The following is an 18,487-nucleotide window of genomic DNA, read 5'->3' as shown; positions in this document are numbered from 1 at the left end:
TGAAATGGCCAGTTAGCGCTCGAGTGAGGACCGGTGTTGCCAGGGCTGACGCGCCCACATGCGGCAGAGACGAGTCCCGTCGAGGTTTGCGTGGTTGGAAAGGGAAGATTTGATTAAGCGTCACACGAAATAGCATCACGCTGTGTAAATCCACAAAAATGTCCTCTAATTCCGGAAAAGGCAACTGGACCGCGCAGACCGATCACAGCTGTCATGACGAGTCCAAGGCAAGAGCCCCACTTCCGGGACACTTGGAGGGGTTTACCAGCCTTTCTTTAAGACCTGACACCGGTCTGGTTGTTACCCATCACCTTTCGTAGGCAGGAAGGCAATCTCCCGCCGCTATGGGATTCCCGAACGGCCACCTCGTCCAGCTCCATGATTGTCTACACAGAGATCGAGGCTTCAAGGCTCCTGTGCGCCAGGCCGCTGGGACCCGCCCGCCCGGGCCCCAGGACGCCAGCTATCTTGTCATGTTATATGAAGTAATAACTGGGCAAGTTAATACAGGTAATAAATAAATACCCTTTAAATCGGGACCCACAGAAAGACACCCCAGGATTTCAGGGTGAGTGTGCTGTCCCCTCCGCGGACAACTCGGTACGATCAATGACGACACCAGGGAGAAGTTCAAGTATTCTTTTATTCAAAGTTGAAAAATGTACCATACTGCATTATTGCAAAAATTCACTGGTACAAAACACTTTGCAGCTGGTGAGAAGGCAATAAAAAGTTGATTTTTAAACTCATTACTATAAATTATTCTTACAGTACTTTGCAAATTCAGAATTTCAAACTGCATTTTATTCTTCTAAATTGCCCACAGTACTCGAGGTTCCTGAAGCTAAGGCAGCTGTTCCAGAAAGGAGGAGGGGGGGGAGGAGGTAGCCGATGTCAAGGGATTTCCATTTCTCTCTCGATGCCCACGTACTTGAGGGCGTCGGCCTGGCTGTATCTGAAAGAGCATGAAAACGCCGTGACCTGCGAGCCAGCATGGGGGAGACCGGCCCCCACCTCGCCCGCCTCCCGCAGCGTGGGCAGAAACTCGCTTCTACTCTGAGAACTGCACAAGCCTGTTGGAACGGCCCCCACCCCCTGCCATCCCCGCGGGCCCAGGAAGGTGGGTCCGCGTCACCACGGCCGGCCCTGCACCAGACCAAACAGGAGCCCCAGCCTCCGCGTGAAGAAGCTGGACCCAGGGGTCGGGACGCCCAAAACGGAGCGCCGTGGCTGCCGCGACCTCCCCGGGGCAGGGGTCCACTGGGGACCTGTCGGATGTGGTGCCGCAGGCCACCGTAGTAAGTGGCGACACGCGGCCCGGTTTTGCCGCCGCCGCACCCAAGAGCTGCGCTCCCCTGGGGGGCGCGTATTTGGCCACAGGATGTAGTTTGCTCAACAGGCATCTGCTTGCATCTAAATAGGTTCTCGGCAATTTACCCCGCAGAGCCTGACGCCGTGTCCCCACCACCGGGGGCTGCGTGTCCTCCGCTCCCTGATGGCCCGCGGGACTTCCCACAGAAAGGACCCGGAGGTGACCAGGTAGGACGCTGGCCACCAGTGCCTTAACCGTTAAAATACTAAACACTGATGACGCGGCGGGCGCTTCGGCCGTCGCAGGCAATGACATCGCTCTAACTGCGCTGGGGGGAAACAGAACCTCTGCCAAAAGCGAGTGCATAAGGCTGCACGAAGGGCGAGGGTGAAAGTGGGCTTTCTCCACTCTTCATCATACAGGCATACCTCGTTTTATTGCGCTTCGCAAACATTACTTGTTTTTGGCGGGGGCGGGGACTGAAGGTTTGTGGCAGCCTTACGGCGAACAGGCCGGTGCCATCTTTCCGTGTCTGGCACATTTGGCCATTCGTGCATTATTTCAAACCTTCTCATTAACATCAGGCCCGTTCAGGTGACCTGGAAGTGACTGCTGGCTGTCACGGGGCATCTCGAACTGCACCCATGTGGGGGGCGGGGGGGGGGGTGTCTAACGGCTACACGTTACAGGTGGTCTGGCCTGGCCGCTCCCCTGCCCGGCCCTGCCCCCACCCCTCTCCCTCTGCTGGCGGGGGGGCGGGGGGGGGGGGTCCCTGAGATGCACCAATATGGAAATGAGGCCAGTGAGCCATCCACTGGGGACTCCTCAGTGTGCGAGTGAAAGGAAGGGTCATGCGTCTCTCTGAATAAAACAACTAGATGCGACTGAGCTCAGCGAGGAAGGCATTTTGAAAACCAAGATGGGCCAGAAGCCAGGTCTCGGGCATCAGTGAGCCAAATTGTGAAGGCGGAAGGAAAAGCTCGGGAAGGAAAAGAAAAGTGCTCCTCCGGGAACACACAGGTGCTAAGAAGGCAACGGGGCCTCCTGCTCGTGTGGAGAGGGTTGCAGGGGTCTGGACGGAAGGTCGCGCCAGCCACGCGTCCCCTGAGGCCAGAGCCTAATCCGGAGCCAGGCCCCGACTCTCTCCGACCCCGTGAAGGCGGAGAGAGGTGAGGCAGCTGCAGAGGAGAAGCCTGAAGCTGGCAGAGGTGGGTCAGGAGGTTCCGGGAAAGGCGCCGTCTCCACAGCACACAAGTGCAGGGCGAAGCAGCAGGCCGGCTGGAAGGCCCAGTGGCCGGAACGAATGACGGGGGCCGCACGACACCCACCCCTTCGGTGGAGACACAACAGCCTTCTCCCGGAAGACGCCAGCCGGGCCTTCAGAGCCAGAGAGAAGTCCGTGCCCGGGGCTGACGCGGCAGCAGTGGCCTGGACCGGGAGCCGGGGCTCGGTGACCGTTCCGAAAACCCGAGGCCCCTGCAAAACGGCGGGAGGTCTGCTCCGCCTGCGCTCTGTGAACGCACGACGGAGCCCGTCGGTCTCCAGCGCGGTCACTGAGCAGGGGACGCTGGCTGCTGAGTTCTGCTCAGCCAGAGATCCCTTTCAAGAGGGGGCAGCTCCCTGGCGGTGCACCCGGTCACATCCCAGAGCTCTGACGGAGACGGACGGGATGAGGGTCGTGCTCGTGCCTGCCGCCACCCCCGCCATCCTGCAGCCCGTGCCTCAGGCGGCCACCTCGGCCTTCGAGTCTAGTATTTAAGAAACACGGGTCACAAGGCGACTGAAAGCCACGAGGTTGAGCCACTGTTCTAGATGCCGTCACTGTCTGGCAAGCACCCCCCGGCAAGAGGATTGGGATTCGCTTTAGTGCAGGGGCCTGGAACCGAACCCGCGATAACGCCGAGGTATGCCCGTATTTCGAAAGTAAGCCTTACTTGTGTAACTTCCCCCCCACACCCCTGACAAATAATGACCAGAAATCAATCCCTCTAAGACCGGAAGATCCAACAAAGAGCTAAAAGCCAGGCTTTCCCCACAGCTTAGAGTCCAGGAAGAAAAAGCCCTCAGGTCACACTAGAAATACGCTGTTACCAACCTGTAATCAAAAAACAGCTCTTCACCAGTCTGGATGGCTCTCTTAGCAAAAATCCCTATCCTGTGGTCGCCGTTAACCATCATAACTGGAAAGAGATACACACACTGGGGTCAGTGAGCTGGATGAGGACGGGCCCCAGGGAGGGTCTGACTTGGGCACATAATCCACCTCTGTCCCAGGGCTGTTCAAGTTCACTGTCTGAAAGGGGGTTCTGTTGGCAATCCTGGTCCCTCTAGCACCTACCTTTTGCATAGCAGTTTGGATTTACTGAATGATTTGCAAAACGAATCTTGTTACCCTTGCGGGTTGCATCCACCACAAAATCTGAAGAGAGAAAGAGAACCTAATGCAGTGAACAATTTCAGTCCGAAATCCGTAAACACGAAGTTACTACGGTTCTGGAGAAGCCACGGGTCAGGGTTGTTCAGGGCTGGCTTTTACGAAAAATGTGCATTCTTGATATGCCATTTCACCTTTTACTTTTTTTACTCGACAGCCTGCAGAACATGTTCGCAGAAAGACCTACTTGCTTCGGCGGAAAGTTACTCTGAAGGTATCGGGGGTGAGGCGCGCCCCCACCCCCCACGGCCTCACGTTCGCTGCCCCAAGACAGCGTCTGGAAAGCAGCTTCCTCGTGCTCACAGACCTTCTGAGAACAAGCAGAGAAGTTCTGGGGACGCGTCCACCTTCAGGGCTCCCCACCCTTCCCAGGTCAGAGGCCCCGATGAGACCCAGCAGACTCCCGCCACCGAGGCCCCGGGGCAAACCCGCAGCATGTCTCCCAGCTGGAGCCGGCGCAGCCCTAGCGGGCAGCGGCTCTGAACCATCCGGCTCAGCCTGGTGGCCTCGCCAACAGCCTGTTTCCGGGCGGTGAGAAACGCCCGACGCTTGGAAGTGAGGCGGAGACGCTCCCTGCAGCCCCAAAAGGACCCCTGGCTCGCAGATGCCACCCCCTCAGACCTACCATTGTTCAAGTTGAACAGAAAGCTGCACATGTATTTGTCGTAGACTTTCCCTCTTCTGTCTGCTTCATCTTGAGAAATAATCTAAAAAGCAAGACAGTTGTGGATTAGGTGACCCAAGCTCGAAGGGGACCACAGACGTTTTCCCACCTTCCTGACGCAACCCAACAGACGGTCCTGCGGCTGGTTCCTGTCCTGCGTTCAGTCTACGTGCTGACGTTTCAGAACAGTGTTGACCCAGAAACACCATTCCCACATCTAAAGGAATCGTGCCTGGAGACGGTGACTGATCGACCAAAAATACAAACGGGGGGCCGGGCGGGTGTTTCCAAAACGATGCCAAGCCCAACGGGTCTTCTGTAACTCTGCGGCTACAAAAGTATATAATCAATGACACTGTTGTTTCTAGGTCCTTATCAATCACCCTCTGGACCGAGTAGGGCGGACTCTCCAGCCCGAAACGAAGCTCTGGTTCTCCCCCTCGTCCCCAGATGCTAAATGCGAAATGTGACGAGGACCGAAGCAGCCTATGACCAGGCAGGTCAAGCCCACTGGCAGGAGTTAAGTCCAAGCTGAAAAGGCATTTTTTTATGACTTCGTGGCTAATGGAACCCCACAGACCTACCCCGTGAAACCCCGTCCCAGGCAAAGGCAAGTTACTACACACGACGCAAGTCCCCGCGGTCTGTACGTGCTGTCCCCCCGAGACCGGGTGAGCCCCGCCTTACCTCTCCACAGTACTCCGAGATGAATTCGTTTTTCTGTACGGGATCTTTGATGAAAATCCCCCAGCCCGCCACGTCGGACGGCGCCAGCAGCAGGTGCTAGAGAAGAAAGCGCACGGCACCGACCGGTCAGCAAAGGAGGGCGAAGCCCGAGGGCGAGTTAACGCCCCGAGGACTCAGACGCGTCCTCACACGGCCACTGAGGCAGACGACGTCGGGAGGGCTCCACCGAGGGGCCGGCTCCCCGGTACTGCCGGCAGCTCTGAGAGGCCACAAAAACAGTGGGCTTTTTTGGGTAAATAAAGCCATCTCTGGTAATGCCCTTACGCGAACGAAACCCAGTTGGTAAAAAGTATGTTCTTTTCTGTTTGAGGAGCTAAAAGAAGCCACGTCCACGTGAGCAGGAAGGAGGCTGTCATGCAGTGGGGGCGATGAGATTCTTAGGGCTGAGCAGCGGTGCCGGCGGCCCTGTGACGATGACACGAACTGCCTAGAATACGACGGCCCAACCCCTGAAACCGTCACAGCCAAAAAAATAAAACAGCTGCCACCGCCCCGAACACAGTGTCTGGCGGGAGGGCCCTACGCCCAGCGGTGCGGCCTCAGTTACGTCTCACGGCCGCTCACGACAGCTCGGTGACCGGAGCTGTGCGTGTCCTCCCACCCCGCCCCTCCCCCGCTTGCACTCGCTCTTTCACAAATAATAAACATTTCTAAAAAATATCAGCTGTCTGTAACTGAAGAAGCCCTTCATCTACCTACCCTAAAAACAGAAGATACAGAATTTCCCAAGTACGCGTTGTCAATTTCTTTTGTTCAGCAATAAACCTCCTGGTCGCTACGGTTAAAAGCACCCGCATGAAATTCCCGCTGTGTTGTTTTCAAGATTATTAAAGAAACTGGAACTATTTCCAGTGTGCAAAGTCCTCTTTCTTTTGCACTCCGCACAAAAAAGAACCTTGGATATTATCTGAGAAAAACAAGTCTCTAGGTTCTGATAGGAAGGAACACCATTTGTTTACGTGGAGGCCATCCAGTTCTAGAAACAACTAGCAAAATCCCTCTTCTAAATCTGATGCCGTTCACAGCTGCTTGGCAGAATTGACTGGTTCAGGTGACAGCACTGTAAGGCATCCCGGACAGAACGGAGCAGCCTGCCTCCAGGCACATTCCCCAAAGAAAACCCAACCCTTCTAGGTCGGCCGAACCATGTGATAATCGCTTCACCGTCGGCCCTTAAGAGCCGGGCAACCCCCAGCACCCGGGGGGGACGAGCCCTACCTTCTTGGAGCCCCGCTGGATGCTACAGTTCTTGCAGGACACGTTTTTGCTGTCCCAGTGGTCGGCCGCACCACAGGTGAGGCAGAGGTCGGGGTCGCACTCGCGCACGGCCAGGTAGCATGGGCACTGCTTGGTGTTGCACTGGGCTTTGCAGCGGCAGCCGGGAAAGCGGTTCTGACCTTCGAGAGAGACGGTCCTGTTACCACCGCGGGGTCAAAGTCGTGTGGAGCCCTGCCTAACTCCTGTGACCCCCCCCCCGGACAGAAGAGGAAACACCAGGACACAAGTTACAGCGGTCACTACTGAGAACCACCACCCGGGGCTCCTGCTTTTCCGCTTTTACTCGCCGAACGGCATGTGTACTTCAAAGCTCTCTGATGCCCTAAGTGTGAAGGAAAAACGTGGGCTAAAGATGAGCCACGGCGGAGTGCCTGAGGGGCTCGGTCGGCTGAGCGTCCGACTTCGGCTCAGGTCACGGTCTCACGGCTCATGAGTTCGAGACCCGCGTCGGGCTCTCCGCTGGCGGCGCAGAACCTGCTTTGGATTCTGTCTCCCTCGTTCTCTCTCTGCTCCTCCCCCCGCTTATGCGCGCACGCTCTCTCTCAAAAATAAACATTTAAAAACGAAAAAATAACAGTAGCAGCCATGGTTCATACCCATTTTAAGAGTCCAGATTCTAGGTATTTCCCTGGAATCCGCACTGCCTGTGCAGTTTCACGACAAGCGTGCAGTCAGGACGCTTATGCACACGTTCCTTTATGCTGAGTTCTAAATCCCGCGGACGGTTTCTGATAGCCAGAGTATCTGGGTAGCCAACTCTAGACGCCCTGTAGCCTTACTATTCCATGCAGCCTTACTGCGATTTCATGTAAACGATCAAAGAACAGCTCCCGTATCAAACCCACTTTTGCCTAACCTGCCCACAGACACGCACCGGCCAGGAGACCGGCTGGCCACTAGCACGGAGCCCGTTACGGGGCCCATAAGTCCTCGTAGCATAAGTGGAGGCCCTAAAAAGGAAACCCCAAGCAAGAGCTGCCGTGTCCTTGCTTTGATTTGGTCGGCAATTCAACATGACTAAACTCTCATGCAATTCATCAAAGCAAAGCAAATACTTACACTCTGAACTACACTGACAAAACTTTTCACAAAAGTTTTGTGCTATCACACAAGGGCACGAACTGTCACAAGGCTGACGCGGATGGTCACAGGGCTGGTAGTTGTAAACGTGGTTAGAGGAGCCATCTGCACAGAGAGAACAACGGCACACAGGTCACCCGGAGGCGTGGCGGGACCGATCGCACATAAAGAACGAGCATCTCTTCGGCGTTACACTCAAGGGCGGCAATTTTCCTCCCCGTATTTACAGCGTGACACGTTTCCGTTTACAGAGCGATGGCAGAGGTCACTTCCCATCCCCCAAGTGCTGGGGAAGTCCAGAGCACTACCCCCCACCCCCCAATCCCAGAGTCCTCCCGTCGCTGACTGACTGACTCCCTCCATCCGACCAGCTCTCACTGCACCTCGGGACTGACTGGAACTTCATCAACAGACACCCTCCATTTAAATGGGTTTAACGTACAGAAGTCAACTCTACCAGAATATTCCCCAACACTACTCCAGTTACTGTTCGGAAACAGATGAGTAGACCTTTTCAAGTTAATTGTAAGTTGAACAGAAAGACGCTAACCCTTTTTCAGCTGTATCTTTCTGCAGTGTGCAGCCCACAACCTGTAAAACACAGAAAATCAAGGTCGTCTTTGTGAAGCCAGGGAGTAGCCACCGCACAGATCCAACAGAAGCCGCTTCAGCGGGTCAGGGTGGGCCACGAACGTAGCTGTGCTTTGAATCCCAGTACGGCTGACCCTTGAACAACACGCGGTGAGAGGTGCGAACCCCCCGCACCATCAAAAATCTGCATCTACCTTTTGACTCCCCCGAAACTTATAAGCCTTACGATACTAATTGGCTAATACGTGTTTTGTACAATATATGTGCCATATACTGTGTTCTTACGATACAGCTGCAGAAGAGCGTGTTGAGAAAATCATAAAATACTATTTCCCGGCCTGTACTTAACCCTACCACCCCCCGCAACACACACGTATATGAACCCAGGCAGTTCGGACTCGTGTTGTTCAAGGGTCAGCTGTAACCACAAAAAAAAGAGACCCGGCCCCCCCACCCAGCCATGGACCTTCCCACCTCCCCCAGGCAGGACTCGGGGTTTGGCTTATTCGGATGCAGATGAACCAGAAATAGTACAGTTTCTCTAACTTTAGGCATCTTTCATAATTCCACTGAGCCGTGTGATCGGAATTCAAGCAAGAAACTGACACCCAGCCCAAATTCCTGTGGGAAGAACTGCTAAGTTCTTCAAGTTCTAAATCCAGTGGGCCCTACCTTTCTTAAAGAAAGACAACATGAGCACATACACAACTTTCGAAGTGTGGCAGTCCTTTACTTCACACCCAACCACGTTTCTCTCAAGAACGCAGGAAAGGGGATGGAAATTAGACCGAGACTTCCACGGTTTCTGGCTCTGCACGAACAAATCAAGTCTGCCTTGGGGCGCCTCGGCAGCTCAGTCGGTTGAGCATCTCACTCTTGGTTTTGGCTCAGGTCATGAGCTCGCTCAGTTTATGGGTTCAAGCCCCACATCAGGCTCTAGGGATTCTCTCTCTCTCTGCCACTCCCCTGCTTGCTCTCTGTCAAAATAAATAAACTTCAACAAATAAATCAAGTCTTCCTGAAAACTCCCTTCCAGGCAAGCCTTTGTGAAAGGTGACCTTCACAGAGGCTTAATGCAAGGTGTCAAGAGTATAAAATGACATGGGACACCTGGGTGGCTCAGATGGTTAAGCGTCCAAGCTCAGGTCATGATCTCACGGTTTGTGGGATGGAGCCCCGCGTCAGGCTCCGTGCTGACAGCTCGGAGCCTGGAGGCGGCTTCGGGTTCTGTGTCTCCCTCTCTCTCTGCCCCTCCCCTGATGTGCACTCTCTCAAAAATAAACATTAAAAAGAATTTTTTAAGAACAGAAAGTGACACCACACACGTAGAGAATTCAGGCTCCTAGAATAAAAACCAGGCCGGCACCCCCCTCAGCTCTCAACACTCACACCAGAGAACACATGTTAGAGTAAATGCTCAAGCACTGATGGAGCCATTACTACAGAAGCTTCTATTAGGTTCTCCTTAACACACCACATCGATTGCAGGGTACTGTGTTCTTAAGAGAAAAATACCAGCGACTACCCAGGCCGACAAGACTCCACATTCTGTCACCGAGCGAAGGCGGACCGCTGCCCTTGGAAGTGGCTCGGGGACCTGTCGGATCGGCCACACACTGACTTACCGGTGTTTCCTCTTCTTCTTCCTTGGAGGGGTGTCCACATCCTCCGCTGGCACCGGAGCTATGATGCTGGATTCTTTGACACGGAACTCATACACCTGGCAAGAGGCACAGCCACGGGGCCACGGGGACCGTGTGTTCAGTCAAACCAGTGTTACCCTCCCCCCTTCCCCACCCCCGGCAGCTGCCAGGCGTTGGGACAGAGCGGAAAGTCAAAAAGACACTGACCCAACCCACACTCTGACCGAGAGTCGCAAGGCTCACCACCTAGTCTTCCTGGCCCTTTAGACCAGCCCTGAGAGATCTAAAGTCGGAAGAATCATTTTCCGTCAGTTCCCGCTCAGTGGAAAAAAGATCAACATGCTTTTTGGGAGACGAACAGGAGCTTAAGAATAACCAAGAACGTTCTTCTGTTTGGACAGGGACTGCCTGTTTTCCCTCTGAAGTTCTTGAACAGTGTTTTACCAGATATACTTACCTGCCTACAAGTTTTGGTCCCAATGAGCCTGGCAATGGCACAGAAATTGTCATAATACGTGCCAATGAGGACCCTGAACATCGAGGCCTCGGCACCACTCCACTCCACGTTTTCGGGAGGCTCGATATTTGGCTTCATCTTTATTGGCGTTTGACATCGAGAATTCGCTTCTAGAAAACCGAAATTACCCACTGGTCACGAAATGACAACCGGGGGCACCTGGGTGGCCCAGTGGGTTCAGCGTCTGACTCCTGATCTGGGCTCAGGTCATGACCTCACAGTTCGTGGGATCGATCCCCACGTCGGGCTTGGCACTGACAGCGTGGAGCCTGCTTGGGATTCTCTCCCTCCCTCCCTCTCTGAGCCTCTCTGCATTCTCTCTCTCTCCAAATAAACAAGGAACGGAAGGAGGGAGGGAGGAAGAGAGAAAGAAAACTCAGGGTTGTGCTTAGGACAAAAGCAGGAAGAGAATCATCTTGAGAAGGCTGGAAACAGTCACTAAGCCTCCCACGGAACACAAGGCTGGGTCCCCTTTAACACAACATTCTAAATGCAAGCTGGGGGGCGCCTGGCTGGCTCGGCCAATAGAGCAGGAGACTCTTGATCTCGGGGTTACGGGTTCACACGCCCCACCCTGGGCATAGAGCTTACTCAAAAAGGTAATAGTAAATAAAATGAAACCTGTTGTCACTCGGGTAAGTCACAGGGCCGAAAGCACAGAAACCTCGCACGGAACGTCAACACCACTACACCGAATGAGAAAGGAACACGACACGGAACGTGACCACACGCCGGACGCTCCACCTCCCCAGCACGCGGGCAGCGGTCTCCGCAGGCCGGGGCCGGGGTGTGGGCAGGGGCGGCAAGAAGCCAGCTCCACACCCTGAACGAGTCCCCCGGTCTGAGAGTTGTCAGTGTGCTGACGACTAGCCCACTAAGAGAAGCACTCGATCCGTCTCCTAGCGGTCACCCGCGTCTCACCCGAGGAACTGGAAGTCTCGTCTTTTTTCTCCTCCTCCTCTTTATCGTTGTTCTCCCCGCCCGTCTCCGTCCCCGCTTCCCGGTCGCTGTCTGTGTCTTTCGATTCCAGCACGTTAATGGTGGGGGTGCTGGGCCTGCTGTTGTTGGGGAGCCGTCCTCTCCTGCGGCCTCCGGGCCGCTTCGGCGGCGTCTTTATCCGCTCGGCGGTGAGGGCAGCGGCAAACTCCTTTGCTCCCTCCTATAAAGTCAAGGACGTAGACATCAAGGTCAAGTTCTCCAACTCATTTTGTTGCATGAGAGAAAAAGAACTGCACCAACCAGGTCGTCAGTAAATTCTCACGGTACCCACTTTTACCAATAATCATTTGCACATCCTGGTTTTCTATCTGCTTTTGACAGTTTGAAAATTTCCAAAAGGTCGATCTAGGTGCTCTTTGTGCTACAGGGGTACGAAACCAGGCACGACAATTCTGTGTGAACTTGTGAACCATATTAACTGATTATAACAAAATATAAAAAATAGGTGAGTCTCTTTAAACACGAACATTCGTGAGAAGCATCACACTCCGTGCATGCGGAGCCAGACTTTCCTATTTCAGGGTTTAAGAAGTGTCTCTGGTGATATTTAAAGAATACCAGAAGAACACGAATCACATAAGCATGCTGGGCTTTGTCCCATCCTGCCTTACTATTAAAAAGAACATCCCCCTTTTTCCTGGGAGGGATGCCCAGCCCCCCAAAATCGTGAAAGCAGCACACTTCCACATCAACAAGTCCAGTAACCCGGTCTCGGAGAATATGTGCCAACGGTAAGATCACGGATTATACAGACCACCGAAACATCTTAGAGGAGCCCAGTAAAATGCGGCCTGGCACAGAGCATTATAAAACTGTGCTCAAGAACTCCATGTTTACAGTGGCAGGAGAAGGGAGAAGTTTGAGAGCAGCGAACAGTTTTACACTTCATTCTGCAAAAACCAAAATGCTTAAAAATAGGAAGGATACCTTCTGCAGGTGCCATTCAATGAATCTTCTGTCCAAAATCCAACAGGCAATATATACCCATTTAGTTCCTAGGTAGGAGTGGCTTGGTTCAAAGAGGGGAAATGGTAAAAATAAGATAGTGCCCATAAAACACTTTTCTACCTCTTCCTAAACCCTTATCTTTTCTTCATCATTAAAAAAAAAAAAAAAAAAAAATCTGTGGGCCCGATCACCTCACTCCAACCACCATGGGTCTGTAACTCTGAGGAAGGCTCCGGAACTACCCCGTACAATTACCGAGCTTCTGGGGCTGAAGGGGCTACCTGTGCTTCTCACGCTCACAAACCCTGTGGCAGGCAGAAGAGTCCTGCTCCTAGCAACCTCACAAGGTTGCTAAAGAGATTAACGCAGAGAAACCAATGAAACGAGTGACGAAGGACTAGACCGTGCAGTGTGTAACCGCGAGGAAAGCAACTTGGGCAAGGGAGAGAGTCCCTGCCCCCCACACGGCGGAGGTACAGGAGCAAGAGTGTCATGTCAGCGCTGGCTCCGCAGACCTCACCACCGTTCGGCGGGGACACTCCGCGAGTGCCTTCCGAGCGTGCAGCCCTCAAGCTTACCAAGTGCTGGTAACACTGTGGTCCACAAGGCTTGTTGTCTAGAGCCGTTTCTGTGTTCTTCCGCTTATAAGTGTTGGGTGTTGCGTGAAAAGCTGCAAAATAAACATAAAATACCCAAATATAACTATATTTACTCGTCGTTTCCAGTTTCAGTGGAAACAATTGGTACATTACAACCTTGCCAACGTATGCTTTACATTACAGAACTTTCCTTCGAGCTCTTCCTAAACTGAATCATCTCATTGTACTCTCCTCAACTCTCCCCTGAAACAACCACCACTCCTCCCTACCAGCCCCTAACCAGGGAGGAAACAGTAAATTCTGGAATGATTAGGGATTTCCTCCTTTTCTCCTTGCAAGTGTAATTGATGCACATAAAACTCTCAACTCAGATCACGAACATTTGAGTCTTTAATTAGAAACAACGGATATATCCCTTCTACGATGAAATCAGGTTTCCTATTTTTACCCAAGATTTCTGGCATCTACAATTTCTTGATTTCTAAATAAAGGTCAGCAACCAGCTTGTCAAATGGGACAAGAATGGGACAGCACTTGTTTAAAACTAGTTTTTAAAAATAAAGAGGATGGCAGCTGGGTGGGGGGGGTGGCGCGCCTGGGTGGCTCAGTCAGTTAAGCATCTGACTTCATTTCAGGTCATGATCTCATGGTTTGTGGGTTCGAGCCCCACATCAGGCTCTGTGCTACACCTCAGAACCTGGAGCCCGCTTCAGATTCTGGGTCTCCCTCTCTCTCTGCCCTCCTCCACCCACACGTGTGTGCGCATGCGCGCTCTCTCAAAAATAAATGTTAAAAAAATTTTTTTACAAAAAAATTTAAAAAATATAAATAAAGAGGACAGGGCACCTGGGTGGCTCAGTCAGTTAAGCAACTCTCGGTTTCGGCTCAGGTCATGATCTCCGTCTGCGGGATGGAGCCCCGCTTCGGACTCTGCACTGACAGCGGGGAGCCTGCTTCAGACTCTCTCTGCCCTTCACCCCTCTCAAAATAAACTTAAAAAAAAATTTTTTTTAAGTAATAAGAAATAAAGAGGACACCCTCAGCCTACTGAAACTCCATTGCTTTGGATCAGACACAATTCAAGAACCTAGAGACGGCTTGCGGTCAAGGCCCTTCTATAGGAAATACGCGGTCACACAAAACAGGTTCTAGAAACAAAAGTGTTTGAAACTTAAAATCCCCAAATAACCTGACAACAAAAAGATTCAAAGTATAGCAGAGTGACAAACTAATGAAGCGTGAATGCACAGCAGTGAGAAGTTGGGAGAAACCTTCGAGAAAGCCTGTTCCAGCTACCAAGGCAAATGCTACAAATGCCCTGTTCAGAATTACAAGACGAAAACTATCTAATTTGGACAAAAACAAGTGACATATTCATGAAACGAACCATTTAAAAAACATCTGTAAAAAGCCATACTTCTATCCATAGAACTTAAATGGGATAGATGAACTGACTGATGAGGAAATCAAGAAAACAAAGACACAAAGTGATGTTGGTCTTGAAGTAGAAATTCAAGGCTCAAATTCTGTTTCAAGTGAGTTTGATTTCCCTGGAATGAAGAGACCAATACCATGACTAATTTAGCACTGGATTACATTTTGAACAGTTGAGGACCCCTAAAATACAAAGTCGGAGCCTACGGAAGTTCAAGGCCACATCAGCAGCACATACTGAGTGATATATTTTTGGTAAAATTCGTTTTTAATCTGGATGTCTCCTCTGCTTAAAGACCGAAGTTCTCGATTTCACCTGAATCAGTGAGAAACATAAGACACGTGCGCAAGTGAAGACAGTGGCCGCAGAGATGCCGCAGAGGCCCAGAAAAAAGCAACGGACACTCACAAGTTTCAGCTCTAAAAGAAAAATTAACACATTGATGATAAAAGGCACTTTAAAAATTGCTTGAAGTACCACTGTTAATTTCACACTGCATTTAGCTCAAAAAAGAGAACTATTCTCATTGTTAGCCTTCCCTCAGCAGAATTTCAAACTGCAATTGTTTAAGAAAACTAAGGATACAAAGAATTCCCTCTTCCAGAAATGTCTGGACTATTTTAGATTTTCAGAGTACTTAATATTTTCACATAGGTGTCTTAAAGTACTAATATTTCAACTAAGTTATTAAAATATATTTCAAGCTAAATATAATCTGAGGGGAATCTTTTCATAAAGATTCTGAGGGGAATTTTTACATAAAATAACCTGATCAAGAAAATTGTTAAAAGAAAATTCAAGCAGGGCACTTTTTCTAAAACATGACAGAAAGGAGAGAGCAAAGAACGTGGAGGGCTTTTTGGTTTTGTTTTTTTCAAAAGCAACCTATAAAATCTTGATGAAAAATCTTACCTTACGGTTTTCGAGCAAAGGTAAGAAGACGGTTACATATCCAGTTCCAATACCTGTATTTGAGTAAACTGGAGATTCTAAAAAACGGCTGCAAATACTAAGTAGCCCCTCAGAATCTTCTAACGTTTCACCAAATATTGATGCCTCAAATACAGAACTGGGGAATCCAAGGATTACAGAGCTGGAGCGAACCTTCGCAGTCACCTACTTCCAGTGGTGATTTTACAGATTAGGAAACAGGACTGAAGAGATAATCTGAGTAGCTGGTTAGCTGGCGGCAGGGGTGCCGAGACCGGCACCCAGCATGCTTCGCCACGTGCAGGAAGAGCCACCTCCCCTCCCGGTAACATACAACACTTCTCAAAATACTTTAGCTCATTGTCATGTGATAATTATGACAAAATAAATGATCACAGGGAAGTACACAGTGTCAAGTTTATACATTAACTTCTGCCCAAAGTACTGATCTTGTCTGCTCCGATTAGAACTTGGTATTAAGAATTCTTACTGAACATACATACTTAATAGTTGTAATCCTATAAATTCTCTGTACATCAGAGATCTCAGACTATTAAGTATCTTACAAAACGACTGTGTCAATGCTCAGAGCATAGGACAGTAGTAACAGCAGGCAGTGACGGGAGCCAACAATAAAAGTTTCTGTGTTCAAAGCACACAGGAAGAGGCTCCAGGCATGACCTCACTGAATCCCCCACAAAATCCTGCAGGCGTTAGGATCCTCACCCCCATTTATAGGTGAGGAAAATCAAGATGTAGGGAGGTTAAGTCACCCTGTTAATTACATGGCAAATATGAACTCCATATGTCTCAATTTTAATCATTACACATCTGAAAACTAAAAAAAAAAAAAAAAGTCAACCATCAGCTACAAACTTTGGAACACTGTTTCTGAAATTCTAACCATTAAAAATGTTAAAAGCTCTACAATTAGCATTAATACACATTCCAAAAATAGACTTACATAATATCAAAAATGACAAACGGGTTTTATGCTTGAAATGGATTCCTCTGTAGGCCACTCAGATAATAGAAAACCCAACAAAACATTTATTCCAGGGTTCTACTTTCAATCCTGTGTAAGCACATAAAATTTCCCAGCCTTAATTTCTCAGCCTGCCTTCCTTCCCTCCCTATCAGAAATGTGTTACCTCTTTAGACCCACCACAATCAATTCAGGAGCTGACCCTGGTTCCTCTAACAAGCATCAAAGACAGACTAGGCAGCCAATTTTAGGCTGAAACTTTTATAAAGAATTTACATCGGGGCGCCTGGGTGGCTCAGTCAACTCTTGATTTCGGCTCAGGTCACAATCTCATGGTTTGTGGGACTGAGCCTTTTCTCTCTCCCTCGCTCTCTGCCCTTGCCCCACTCGCATGCACTCTCTCACAAAAATAAATAAACTTTGAAAAAAAAGCAAGCAAGAAAGGAATTACAGGACTCCCAAGTTTGCAGAACAACCCGTTTCCAATTTACAAAATGGATCATGGTCTAAAAGTTATTTGGAATACAAAGTGGAATTTGTTCCCAAACCAAAACCATTTATCCTTCAAGGTTCCTTTGAACATGTAAGTCTAAGAAAAAAGACCATGGTCAGACAGATACTCAGCTTCTGGCTCGGATGAACTGCAAATCCCCCTAACCGTCGAAACTTCTTCCTTACCGACAGCCATGGTAGACACCCCTGACATCTAAGTAACAGGTGAGACCAGGTATCAGTGAGGCTACCACACAAATAATTAAAACAGAGAATGTTCACAAAGGCCCTTCTCCCCAGAAGTTTAAAAATTCCCCCTTAGACAACGAGTTAAAAAGAAAACCTGAAACGTTCCTTAAAATTCCTGAAGAATAATAATAAACAACAGAACCTAAAAGAGGCTGAAACAGTGCTCTAGAGACGATTCATTGTATGTTAACTACATATATCCAAAAAAGAGGGAAGAATGGAAACAATGCAAAAATCTGACTCATAAAGAGAAACACAGTAAAACTAATACAGTAGCTGATTCTGAGGGAAAAATATAGGAAACAGATTTTTAAATCAAAATACAGAAACCACTTAAGTTCATCAAGAAAAATGGGAGAACAAAACATTTAATAAGCAGGAAAAAAAATCACTGGAGCACTCAGGTCAACTTTATCCAAATAAATTTCAAAACTTGGGTGAAATAGGTAACTTTTCAAAACTGATCCAGAAGTGATAGAAAACGTATCTGCTAGTACCACTGGTATTTAACACCGTACTGAAGATATCAGCCAATGTAATTAGACAAGGAAAGAAATTAAAGTCATAAAGACAGAGAATCTAATTGCCGACAGTCTACCTACAGAGCTAGAAAACTCAACAAAGAATCCACTGAGAAATTATTATAAACCAGGACAATTCAGTAAGGTATCAAGGTATTAAACATGTAACATTTAAAGAGAAAAAGCCCAGCAACAATCCATTAATACCTAGAGCTCATCTTACAAAAGAATGTACAAGAACTACGTGAAGAAAGTTCAAGGTTACTAAAGGACACAAAAGGAAACTTGATCATATGGTTACACTTAATCCTCATTTTAAAATGTCAATTTCCCCGTAAGTAAATTATACATTTAATGGAATTCCAATAAACATACTACCTAGACTTTTTTTTTTTAATCAAACAAACTGATTCTAAAATTTACATTAAAAGAACAAGAAAGAATAGGCAGGAGATCTCTGAATAAAGCCTCCTGGAAGAGAACACAAAGAAAAAGACCCAAGCACACGTGGTAACAGGCAAGGAGGGCGGCACAGCAGTGAAGAGGGAACTTTCCAGTAAGTGGCATGGAAAACGACTAGGCAGCCTTGGAGGTGGGGAGAAGTGGATCCAAAACTCTATCAGAATCACTCGTTTCCAAAGGATCAAAGAGTTAAATGCAAAAGAGTGAAGTCAATACACGGTGGACCAGCTTAACTTGCACTTATGGCAAATGCTGTGCAGGTACAGCCAAGGTCATTCACCGCAGCGCCGTGGGAACGAAAGGCGCAACACAATCCGAATGCAGGGTTCCGCTGCCTATGACAGAAGGCTACGCAGCTCTCCAGACAGGAAGAGCGTCTACACCATGAAGTCAAAACAGGGAGAAGCCTCACTAGTATGGCACCTTGTGAGAAGGACAGTCGGGAAAAGAACATCTTTGCATTTTGCCGGAAGATACTACAGAAAGATACAGAAGAACTGATGTTAGTGGTTTAAGGAGTGAGGTACAAACGCTACGCACGGGGGCAGAGGTGGCAGGGAGAATTCACTGGACACCTTTTAATACATTTCTGAAGTGTAGG

The 18,487-nt window shown here is 49.6% G+C and overlaps 1 protein-coding gene across 11 annotated transcripts in view; it reads right to left on the bottom strand.

The window, feature by feature from the left end:
- Window positions 1-625: 625 nt before the first annotated feature.
- Window positions 626-18,487, bottom strand: part of EZH2 (enhancer of zeste 2 polycomb repressive complex 2 subunit) — a 64,518-nt gene continuing 46,656 nt past the window's right edge. For all 11 annotated transcript variants that reach the window (XM_053217933.1, XM_053217931.1, XM_053217930.1 and 8 more), the window contains 12 exons: window positions 12,792-12,883; window positions 11,188-11,425; window positions 10,207-10,376; window positions 9,732-9,826; window positions 8,066-8,106; window positions 7,495-7,620; window positions 6,376-6,554; window positions 5,098-5,193; window positions 4,372-4,453; window positions 3,651-3,731; window positions 3,408-3,492; window positions 626-955 (listed from right to left, as the gene is read on the bottom strand). In XM_053217933.1, coding sequence (XP_053073908.1) covers window positions 895-955; window positions 3,408-3,492; window positions 3,651-3,731; window positions 4,372-4,453; window positions 5,098-5,193; window positions 6,376-6,554; window positions 7,495-7,620; window positions 8,066-8,106; window positions 9,732-9,826; window positions 10,207-10,376; window positions 11,188-11,425; window positions 12,792-12,883 — 1,346 coding nt within the window. In that variant the 3' untranslated portion in view covers window positions 626-894. The remainder of the gene's footprint in view (window positions 956-3,407; window positions 3,493-3,650; window positions 3,732-4,371; window positions 4,454-5,097; window positions 5,194-6,375; window positions 6,555-7,494; window positions 7,621-8,065; window positions 8,107-9,731; window positions 9,827-10,206; window positions 10,377-11,187; window positions 11,426-12,791; window positions 12,884-18,487) is intronic.

The sequence above is a fragment of the Acinonyx jubatus genome, chromosome A2, assembly GCF_027475565.1.
Source record: "Acinonyx jubatus isolate Ajub_Pintada_27869175 chromosome A2, VMU_Ajub_asm_v1.0, whole genome shotgun sequence".
NCBI lineage: Eukaryota > Metazoa > Chordata > Mammalia > Carnivora > Felidae > Acinonyx > Acinonyx jubatus.
This window is presented reverse-complemented; position numbering and strand designations above follow the sequence as displayed.